General features: G+C 42.3%; 1 protein-coding gene across 4 annotated transcripts in view; it reads right to left on the reverse strand.

Moving 5' to 3' along the window:
* Positions 1–3,663: 3,663 nt before the first annotated feature.
* Positions 3,664–11,678, reverse strand: part of KDM3A (lysine demethylase 3A) — a 55,133-nt gene continuing 47,118 nt past the window's right edge. For 3 of the 4 annotated variants that reach the window (XM_023742334.1, XM_023742331.1, XM_023742333.1), the window contains 5 exons: positions 6,907–7,026; positions 6,691–6,830; positions 5,092–5,268; positions 4,882–5,016; positions 3,664–4,376 (listed from right to left, as the gene is read on the reverse strand). In XM_023742334.1, the coding sequence (XP_023598102.1) occupies positions 4,296–4,376; positions 4,882–5,016; positions 5,092–5,268; positions 6,691–6,830; positions 6,907–7,026 (653 nt within the window). In that variant the 3' untranslated portion in view covers positions 3,664–4,295. The remainder of the gene's footprint in view (positions 4,377–4,881; positions 5,017–5,091; positions 5,269–6,690; positions 6,831–6,906; positions 7,027–11,678) is intronic. The other variant, XM_023742332.1, reaches the window with a different exon arrangement.

An 11,678-nucleotide genomic window follows, 5' to 3' on the forward strand; every position in this document is an offset into this window, starting at 1 on the left:
GAGCCAGGAGCTGACCAGTGAGATAGGGGCCCACCCTCCAGTGCTTTCTCGGAGCCAGGAGCTGACCAGAGAGAGCAAAGTGTGGTCATATATCATAACCAGTTCTCACACATCTGGGGCATTCTTAAAGAGCATTGAACAGTAGCAGCTTATATTTGTTTATATGTGTTTGACAGTTTAAAAAGCTGTTAGACATTTGTGATCTGATTCAGTCTTCACAGATATAAACAGCTCAGCTGGCTGAAGTGACATATCCTAAATCATAAGAGATGTCAGAGCTGGGGTTCAAACCTAAATCCCTGCGGTCCAAGTCCTGCGTGCACTAAACGCACCAGGCAGGAAAACCACCCAGCCTTTTCTCACAGGTTGACTTCTATAGATTGTGTAGAGAAATCCTGATGTCTCGGGAGTCCCGTGATACAACATGGCCATCTCAAATCCAGAGGGCCCTCCTCTTAATCTTGATTTCGTCTCAGGCTGTAGCTCTAGGATCATGTTTTTCCAGCTAGTTTCCTCACAGAGCATGTTGGAATTGAGGGCTGCACTTATCCCGGAGCATTTCTGTTCTTACATGGATAATCCCACTTTATCCAGGTGGATGATTGCACAGCAAGGACAGATAATGACACTCTCTCTTCCAGCTGTCCAGATAAAATGATCTCACATAGGGTCGATTCGTTTTCATTTTTGAAGAGGTCCTGTTTTCCATTCCTGCTTTCAGGCTAAGGAAAGAGCATTGTTGGCTCATTATTATCCCTTCTCCCTCATACACTCTGCAGATATTGCTGGAGATGAGATGAGTCAGACACTGGCCTGGCCTGGGAAGGCCTGCGGTTGGGGAGGGACAGTGACAGTTGTGCAGACTGCAGTCAAGCTTCCTCTGCCCTCAGGCGTTTAGGACCAGCACCAGCAGCCCCACCCCCACAACCGACAACACATAGGTGACTTCTAAAACTCACTGTCCAGCTTGGAGTAACCACCCCAGCAGTTACCCGAGACAGGTTGTAACGTGGCCTTCCCTGCTGTCCCCATCTTTTCTGTCGGGCACTTGCCAGCTGTACCGCTCACATGGCCTTGGTCCCATCCCCTTGTGTCTTTCCAGGTGTTCATCTCAGAACCGGAGGGAAGAGGTTATGCCTCATATTTCTTCCCAAATGTACTAGTCACTCCTGCCTCTGTTCCCCGCCCACACCCCACACCCCCAACTGTGGCTTCAGGAACTCCTGGGAAATCCTACAGCTGTCAAAGCTTTGAAGAACTGGGGCCACAGTTCTTATCCCATCCTAGTGACAGGCGCTCTTCAAATGCTATCTGTATTACTAGTGAGAAGGAATCTTAATGAAAAAAACTTGGGAAATGTTTCATAAATGTAATCATAAAACGGGTTTCTTTACAACTTTTCAGAGCCTTTAATATGTTTTTTCCAAATTTATCTGACCAAGTCAGCTTTGAGATGCTGGAATTAATGTCCCTCAGCCACAGGACCAGGCAACATTTTGTTCTGAGTTGGAGCTGACTTGACAGCACCTAAAACAGCAGCCACCAAACCATTGCAGAAATGCAGGTCTAAAAGCACAGTGGGGAAGTAGCCTTTTTTAGGTTCAGGAAGTTCTCCTATAGACATAATTATTAGTTTTTAAAAATATAAACGTTGAATTTTACTATTTTTTTTCATCTTTGGAGGTGTTGGTGTGGATTTTTCACTGCCTTCTATTAATGTGTAGATATTTTGATGTTAAACTAGCCTTGTATTCCTTAATCTGTTTTTGGTCATAACATACATTTTTTAATTCATTACTGTATTTGAACTTGCTACTATTTCATACAGCATTTTTGCCAATAAGTTTATAGGTAATATTGACCTATAATTTCCTTTCTTGTACTAATCTTGTCAGATTTTGGTATTAAACTATACTAGCCTTATAAAATGGGTTGAGTAGTTTGCCCTGTTTTTCTATCCTCTTGACTAACTTGCATTAAATGGGATTATCTGTCTTGTCGATTTAGTAGAAACTCGTAAAGCTGCCTATGCCTGGTGCATTTTGGGGTGGGTAGGGCTGTGCAGTTTTTTGACTAACAATTCAATACCTTTAATGGTATTTATCCATACTGTCCATCAAAAATGTCATTCTACTCTCTTGCTTTCATTATTCTGATAAAAGGGCAGCTTTCTTTTCCTTTTTTCCTGCCTGTAATGTAATGTGTTTTCCCCTACTCTAGCTGCTTTTAAGATGCTTTTTTTTTGGAGGGGGGTGCGGTTTCGACATTTTGACTATAGTATGTTTCAGTGTAGTTTTCTTTGTTATTTATCCTGCTTGGGATTTGCTGAGTTTCCAAGATCTGCTGGTTGGTATCCATTACCAATTTTGTAAACTCTTCAGTCTGTATCTTGTCATTTATTTCATCTACCCTATTTTCTGTTTCTTCTGGGAATCCAGTTTCACATATATTAGATTGTTTGATATTGTCCACAAGTCTCTGATGTTGTTTCTATTTGTTTTAGTTTGAATAATTTCTTTTGACCCGTCTTTGAATTATATGATCCGTTCTTCTCTTGTGGCCTGTCTACTGTTAAGACCATCTGGTGAATACTTTCACTCATGTTTTTCATTTCTCTGCCAAAATTATGGATGGTTGCACATATCTGTGGATACACTAAAAACTACTGAATTCTACATTTTAAATGGGTGAATTGTCTGATGTTAATTATATCTCAATTAAGCTGTTAAAAACCTAAGAGGGAGGAACTTCTGGAAATGGCAGACTGGAAAGTTCAGAAATATACCTTTCCAACTAGGAGAGGTGGGCAAAATATTTTAAAATCTACTTAATGGCAAGGGAAGGCTACCAGCGTGCATTATCGGGCTAGGATACACTACTGGTAGGTGTGTAAATTGGTACAACTGCTTTTAAAAAGAGTTTGGCATTACCAACCATTACAATATTTGAACGTACACATATTCTATGATTCAAATTCCACTACTAGGAATAAACCCAGCAGAAGTGCATATCCCCGTGCATCAAGAGATGAAATGTTCATAGAAGCATGTGAAAAGAATCCAAGTGTTCATCAAAAATATAAAGGATAAATTTTTGTATATTCATGTAATGGAACACTCCAGAGTGAAAACAGAATAACTGCATGCAACAACATGAAAGAACAAAGGGTACGTATGTATGTGTATTAGTCCACTTCTATAAAGTTCAAAAACAGGACTATAGTGTTAGAATTCAGAATAGTGGTTACCTCTGGGGAGACAGAGTCAGTGGGAGAGGGCACAGTGGAGGCTTCTGGAATGCTAGCAGTTATTTCTCCCACTGAACGGCGGACACATGGGTATTTGCTTTGTGATGCCATGTGGAGCTGCTTTGTGCCCACTCCTGTATCTGTGTTCTACCTCTCAGAGGAGGCTTTCTTGCCAGGTTCTGCCTGTATGTGGATTTCATTACCTTATGCTTGTTTCCCTGACTGCCCCGCTAGACCACGGGCTCTTCCAGGTGACAGCCTGATGTCCTCTTCTCTGTGGCCGCCTTCAAGTATATTGTTTCTTGTGTAGCATCTAATTCCTTTGCTTTTAGAAAAGTTCCCTAAGCAATCTCTTACAGCTGTAACCCTTGACGAAAGGTGAGTGCACAACCAGATGCCAGTAAACTGAACCAAAATATTACATGAATACTTTAATGCAAAATGCTTAACACTTAAAATTAGCAAAGCTTCATTTAAATTAAAACTCCATTTAACTAAAGAGGGTTAATCCCAAGAATTGTACAGTCGTTGATTTCTGCTATGTAATGCCAGTCCTATGCAGTACAGTAACAACTGCGTCGTCAGCGCTCATTTCCTCCATCGCTCTTCTCAACCCTGCGGGGTGGGGGCGGGGTGCTCAGACAGACACGAAACCGCACAACCCAAACCAGCTGCGCAGAGTAATTCCTAATAGTTACAGATTCATCTTGACTAACCTGCCCGACCAAACAGCTGGGGAGTAACTGCAGGTATTGTTTCAGAGCTGATGAGAGGTTTTGTTTTTACAGTTTGGTAAAAGTTGGGAACTAGGTGAGAAGTCACACTTTGAGGATGCGTGTTCTGTAAATAGTTACTACATATACACATTTAGTGTCTGTAAACACTAGAAATATACATTAGACAGAGTACCCTCACAAGTAGGGCACAGTTTAAAAAAGAAGATGAGGTAACATGAATCTCAAAGTCCACAGGAATCCTGCCTGAAGAGTTTGAACAGCTGCCAGTAATTCCCTTCCATCCCGCGGGGGCTAAGTCGTCTCCGGCACCCTCAGGGTTTGCCAAAACTGGATTCACTGGCTTTCAGCATAGCAACCGCATCTTTCACTGCGTGGTAGATAACATTCTTCACCTAAAATAATGGAGACAATGTGACCGTTTCTCCTTTAAATGTAAAAATCTGTCACCAAGAATAAGCTTTCCACCTTGCTAATTTTATTACTACTCTCAATTAGAATTTAAAACTCGATATTCATCATGGATTGTCAGTACTGGACAGGACTCTGAGCTCCTTCAGGCTAGTATTTCAGACAAATTGTAAGCCCATGTCTCCTCTGAAGAATTGAAAAGCTCATTTTCGTCCTTCCCCAAGCTTTGCTGCCAGATAGCCTCCTCCCACTTCAGTGAGTGCAGGAGGGGCAAGTCCCAAGGTACAGCCTTATTATTTTCAGAGTTTATATATTCCTCTAATTTTCCAAATAGGAAATTAAATATTGGTGTGTGCTTCTTTCACTTAAGTAGACAGTAGAACTAGAATCAAGTGCAATATGGCCAAGTTCACTGACCTTTATAAGGTCTGTACCTTAATGGGCCATTATGCAGAGTCAGAGGATGCAAGGGATCTGTGCTATTTTTACCTGTAATTTATCTTCATGATTGGTATGAGTTTGTGACAGATAGCGGAATTCCTGAGTAAGCCAGAAGCAGTGTTTAACATGCTCTGGAGAAACAAAATCTTCAGCCACTTTGATACAGCTATATAAGTTATGGACCTGGAAAACAGCAAAACACATCAGTAACACACTCAAAGGTTCCCACTATAAAGAGAATAAAGCAATGGTTCTTGCCTGATGTGGAGCTCCTGCTGGGATAAACACAACATCCCCGAGAAACTGTACAATAGCCCAACCTTGAACTCCATATTCTTGATGAAGACGCTTTCTTAGTGATCGGTCTAAATACCAGCTCTGATCATGAATAGGATCATGGTCTGCTGGGTTTTCTTGACCTTGCTCTTCTGATACCTAGAATACATTCAAAATATTATGCAGTTGAGTAACAGGGTGAGTCAACAAGTGTCAGTAGTCAGTAAAGGTCAAGTGTTCTCCCACTAAAGTACCTCTGTTGGCGGGAGAACACAAGTGGTAATCAAAAACAGCTGACTGAACCAACAGAAAAAAGACTGAAGATGTGGCTTCCCCAAACTGTGACTAGCAGTCTATGCATATGTTTGTAAATACTATATCTGGACAGTATTTTGAACTAGACTTTTGAAAGTAGGCTCAATCTTAGATATAAATTTGTTCTGCAGTTATTTAAAACCTGTGTTAACTTATTGATCTGAGCCACAAAACAGCCCCAAAGATAGATGTAAACTAAAGACCCTTGTTTATTCTAGACCAGTATCTGGCAAAGCACAGACTCAGGGTAACACTATCAAAGGAACAATATGGTGACCAGCAGCTTTTCTGGAAGACTCAACTGATCGTTAGCTAGAAGCACCTTGATTCAAACAAACACTGGTTAAGGACTTCACACCCAGTCCTTAGAAAAGACTGAAGAGTATCAGACAAGGACACCCGGGTTGCACCCAGCAGCTTTAATGGTGGAAAAGTTAAAAATGGAATACACCCTATCTTTCCAGTTGCCGGCACCCTCTTCATAGGACCTTTGCTGAATGACCTACCAACTACAGCGGAAATCTGGTATCTTCAAAACAACCCCTGCATACCTTCCCAATGACCCTTCACAAGATAATGGCCACAAGTAGGGCCTCAGGCCTTCCTAAGCTACCACTAAGTGAGAATAGGCAAAATTGACAGGGACCTTAGTAACTCAGAACATGGCCACCCAGGGCCAAGGCTTGACAGATGAACTTCTGAAGTGCTTGAATTTTCAAGGCAATAAAAGCAAACAGATGCTATGAGATGATCAGAGGAACCAACTTGAAGGCAGAGCACAAAAACCTCCAAATGCACTATAATATGAAACTGACAAGGCCTCCTCTTTCCAGAGGTCTGAGCCTAATCATTTAGAAACCTTGTTCCTTGGCAACCACCTTCAGCCTATCCAATCTGATGTGCACAGATTTAACTTCGAGATTGTGACAATTCCCCAGTAACCCAGTCAGTTCACAACAGGTAATAATTTATAATATTGCTATTCTCTACACTTTTATTTCAGAACGTTTCATCCGCACCTATGAATCCATCATGAATACCGAGATATACTGAACTTTCTCCCTTCGAGCTTAATGCTCTAAGAGGAGCAGCAAGACTCACCAACTAGGAATTCAAAACAAAAAATGGCTATGACATTATAGCATGATTAAAGGTAATAAACAACCTCAAGATCACAATACAAAGCCATTCAGCAGGATTTTTAAAAAATATGCGAATCCCCAAATCAGAGGTCTCTTCTCACATGCCTACAGGTAAAAAGCATACCTTCTTAAGGAATTCTCGTATCTTCTCTGTGTCTTTAGCAGCATATATATGCCAGAGGGCTCCTGGCTTCTCTTTTCCTTCAATAAATCGCTTTATTGTGAGTTCATCAGAATCTCCATCCTGGATAGTCTTAAGCACTTCTAGAGCAAGGGAAAGCAAATATCAGAGTGGTCCCTAGCTCAGAGGTGAGCCCCACTTTCATACACAGCCCCTTACCTTCTTCTTGGTCACACTGTCCTTTGGGAATTCCCACATAGACCATGACATTAGCTGCATCAGATACATCTAAGTGAAGATTTGTTGTTCCATATTTCCGATCTTCTGCAGTAATTAATCCTACAAAAAGAAAATGCCTTAAATTTACTCAACACAACAAAAGCTACCATCGTCTTTTCTACTCCCGAAGAGATACCTGGTCACAAAATTTAAAAACCTGGTTCTCTAATCATGTAGGAGTAAAAGAACAATATTTAATATTACAGTTCTTTTATCTTTTTAACTTGGAAAAAAATCTCTTGTCAAGTATTTATATGATAAACAGCGAAGAAACAAGTTGTCAACAATCAATACTTACGGAAGCAGCATCAAGAAATCACAGGATGTATTGCACTGGGCAAATCTGCAGCAAAGACCTCTTTAAAATCTTAAAAATCAAAGATAACTTTGATAACTAAGTTGCACCTGACCCAAGCCATAATATTTTCAATCACCTCATGCTATGCATGCGAAAGCTAGACAATGAAAAAGGAAGATCAAAGAATTGACGCATTCGAATTGTGGTGCTCGTGAAGAATACTGAATAGACCACTGACTTCCAGAAGAACGAACAAATTTGTCTTGGAGGAAGTACAGCCAGAATATTCCTTAGAAGCGAGGATGGTGAGACTTCATCTCACTTACTCTGGGCACATCATCAGGAGGAACCAATCACTGGAGAAGAACATCATGCTTGGTAAAGTAGAAGGTCAGCAAAAAAGAGGGAGACCCTCAATGAAAAGAAATAACACAGTGGCTATAACAATCGGCTCAAACATAACAATTGTGAGGATGGCACAGGACTGGGCAGTGTTTTATTGTGTTATACATAAGGTTGCTATAAGTCGGAGCCAACTCGATGGCATCTAACAACCTAACAATTTTAGGACTTTTGTTTCTGGTGATACGAATCAATGTGCGGGTAAGAAAAGAAGGAATATTCATAAGTCAAAAACTAGAAAGCAGGAAACAAGGGAGGTAAAGGGAACGACTAAAGCTAGGATTTGCAGAAAGGAGACTGCTCAACTAGGTGAAATCAAGCTTTGGTTTTCACAGCCTGGTAGGCTCTGGGGCAAGAGACAAAGCCCAGGGTCAACTCAAGACGGAGAGTCTTACACATAAAGCTGGGCCCTCGAAAGCCTATATACGCAGTATAAGAGGAATACTGCTCAGCTCTGCGAGAAAAGTGGTGAGCCAGAGCAAAAGGTCCCCTCCAGTGCTCACTGTCTATGACTAATCTCTTCCCCATGGAAGGCTCACTCTGCTCAGCACAGTCACCCTGAAACAATTCTGGCAAAAAGCTGATAACTGTTGCGACTGGGCAATGAGTACATGGAGAGTCTCTATAGTAGATTTTCCAGCTTTGAGTGTGTTTGGAAAATATTTCCATAATAAAAAGTAAAAAGGTAAAATTTAGGAAGAAAAAGCAATCAGTGTGGTAGAAGGATAATAAACGAGCACAACTATATATGACAGCATGGATAAATATCCAAAACACCTGCTTCTACTTAGCTAAAGCTCAAAAGCAGGTTAAAAACTAAACAATATTGTCCAGGTGTATAAATATATATGGTGAGATTATAAATGTAAGGGAATGATACACACAAACTTGAGAACACTGAGGGTGGAAGGAAGGGGATGGATCTGGGAGGAAGGGCCCAGAAAGAACAGGTCTCAAAGCCTCATCAGGGACTGCTCTTTGGTTGAGCCAGCACTCAAGTGATTAAAACAAGAATGTGAAAGGAGGAAATAACACCCACCCAGCCATCAGCCCTAAATCCATCCAATACTAGCCACAGATTTCTGCACATTTGATAAAACCAGTCTCTAAAGTGAGGTATCTTGAATTCAGATGGAACCAAAATTATAAAAATATAATGGTCACAGGGAAAGGAGCTCTAGAAAATAGAAAATCCTGAAACAAAATACCATGGACTTTTATGAAAAGAAACATAACCTGAAATAGTAGGGCTGTTAGGAGAGAAGGCCCTGGGGTAAGGGGAGGGAGAAAGATGGGTTCTAGCCCGGGTTCTAGGAGAGCCAAGTTTTGGTCCCTGACCTGCCATCAGCTGCCCCTTGGAGACACTGAATATAGGTCAATGTCCTTTCTATTGTTCTGAAATCCTGGTCCCCATTTGTAAAACTGGGGTTGGTACTGGAGCTGGAGAGGCTGGACTAAATGATCTCTCTGAAGAGCATTTTCATTCTACTTTGACTGAGAAGTCAGCTCAATCAACCAATCTTTGAAAAGTGATAACTCTTTAATGTTTATGATAAGGTATAAGGTATGTGAAAATGAAAACATTTTCATTATTTTCAACCCCTAAATGTTCATTTCTAGATAAGAACAATTTTGTCATAGGAAAAGCTTTTATAGAGTAACACTGCCATCTATCAGTGTCTAGGGGACAGAGACCTGCTGCCAAGCTATTTAAACCAAGCAGACAATTTACTCTGAAAACTTTTCAGATGTCCATTTCTACTCTATTAAAGCTTCACAATTTCTGTAAAGTATGGCTAATCATTATGCAACAGTATCCATTTACTTTCATGGAAAATGCTTTCATTTATATAATCTCATTGTAAATCCCCATTGCAAACAGAGTGTGCCCTGAGTTCCTAACCATCAAAGATACTTTGATCAGGCTATAAAGGGCTGAAGGGAAGACGGGAACGTGGGCCAGGATTGCTTCAGACCCACTGCGTACGCAGGGCTCTCTGAACGGAGACTTGAAAAGCAAAGGGCAAGAGGACATCTCCCTGCTAAGTCCTTTCTACCACAGAACATTTCTCATCTTACCCTGGCAGGACTATCTTGGGCATTTAGACTGTTGGAAGCTTCCCAATGGAAATACTTCTCTCAGGAATGTTTCCCAATCCCATTCCTGGTGGTTCTCTGGGCTGATTCCACCATAACAGAAGAACTGTGGGGCTGGGGGCTAAAACATCACTCCTTCCCTTAAAGTTGCTCCCCTTAAGTCTTAAAGGGACTGGAGTTAGAAGAAGACAAGTAAGTAATTATGGGAGGAAGGAACAAAATCAAAGAAATAATTTCTAAAATGAATGGAAAAATAGGGAGGTGGGGCCAAGATGGCGGAGTAGTCAGACACTTCTGGTGGACCCTCTTACAACAAAGACCCGAAAAAACAAGTGATTCGATTATATACGGCAATCTGGGAGCCCTAAACATCAAAGGCAAAGTTGAGGAACCGGACTGAGTAGCAGGGGGAGGGAGAGACGGTTTGGAAGCAGAGAGGAGTTGCCAGACCTGACCCGGTGAGAGCCTGAGCCCTTCAGGCCTGAGCAGCTCATGGGTGAGCGGTGAGGCAGGCAAGTGGCGGTGATCGGGAGGATCCTTTTCCACACCAGGAGAGACCCAGTGCCGGAGAGTCTACACAGCCACATAGAACCAGTGAGAAGCAGCCCTCATCAGGGGAAGATAAGTACTTGCGTACAGCTTACCACACGAATCAAAAACACCCGCCTTAGAGAGAAACCTCTCTCCCATTTACCTCCCCACTCCCTGCTCTGCACTGGGTCCGGGACCAGCTTCAGCAGTTGCCAAGTCCCCTGGGCCGGAAGTAGGATCCGTCACATGCCTGGAGCCATTCTCCCTGCTTTGGAGAGTGAACAAATTAACAAACGGGAAAAAATAAACTGCTGGCTCCCCTAAGCCAGGAACCCAGGGTAGGCACAGCTCCTTTGCCTAGGCACAGGCATAAGGGATCCAGGGACTTTGAGTGCCTTCCCCCCTGCACAGACTTGTGTGGGCCCATCTCAACAGCGTAGGCCCTCATTACTGCAGTACAACAGGGTATATACCGGAACTCTAACTTCAACTGTTTCAGCTGTGAAGTGGCAGGTTCTCGACATTTGACACTGCTCTGCCCACTAAGCAGGGTCTTCGCCTACCCACATCAGGAGCCTGAGGACTGGTGGTCCCACCCACACCACCTAGCCAACCTGCGATAAGGGCCCATGAATAAGAGGTGCTCCCCAGACCTTACAGCCAACAGCATTAGGTGCTCATAGTCCGGCTGCAAAACCCACCCACCTACGTGCTCTATGGAACGAGGACACGCCTTCTTCCCAGACACTCGGGGGCGGCTGTCAGCCCCCTGCCTTGCTCAGAGTGTATCCCCCTGCTGCAGCCAGATGCGTGTGCCTACACCAATCACCCATGCCTGTCTAGGACTGTAAGTGAGAGCCTACACCAAAACTTGGTGGCTATCTACCTGGGCACCTGAGCTGAATCCATACAGGAGGACTGGGCAGACTCCTGAGCTCACATACCTAGTAACAGATCTAACCACCTGGTGACAGGACATTAGAGCTTCAAAGATGCCAATAATCAAACTAGCTCATATGAGCAGCCTATTTGGGCATATCAAAACAAAACAAGAAGCTAGGACACAGTAAGCAAACATAAAATATAATAACTTATTGATGGCTCGGAGACAACAGTCAATATCAAATCACATAAAGAGGCAATCCATGATGGCTTTAGCAAGGTCCCAAAATGAAGAATCTAGAAATTTTCCAGAGGAGGAAAATTTCTTGGAATTACTGGAGGCAGAATACAAAAGATTAATATACAGAACTCTTGAAGAAATTAGGAAGGAAATTAAGCAAAATGCAGAACACGCAATAGAGGAAATTAAAAAGATGAGAGAAGAGCATAATGACAAATTTAACAGGCTGCAAGAATCCATAGAGAGACAGCAATCAGAAAT

Source organism: Trichechus manatus, unplaced genomic scaffold (assembly GCF_000243295.1).
Source record: "Trichechus manatus latirostris isolate Lorelei unplaced genomic scaffold, TriManLat1.0 scaffold00208, whole genome shotgun sequence".
Classification (NCBI taxonomy): Eukaryota; Metazoa; Chordata; class Mammalia; order Sirenia; family Trichechidae; genus Trichechus; species Trichechus manatus.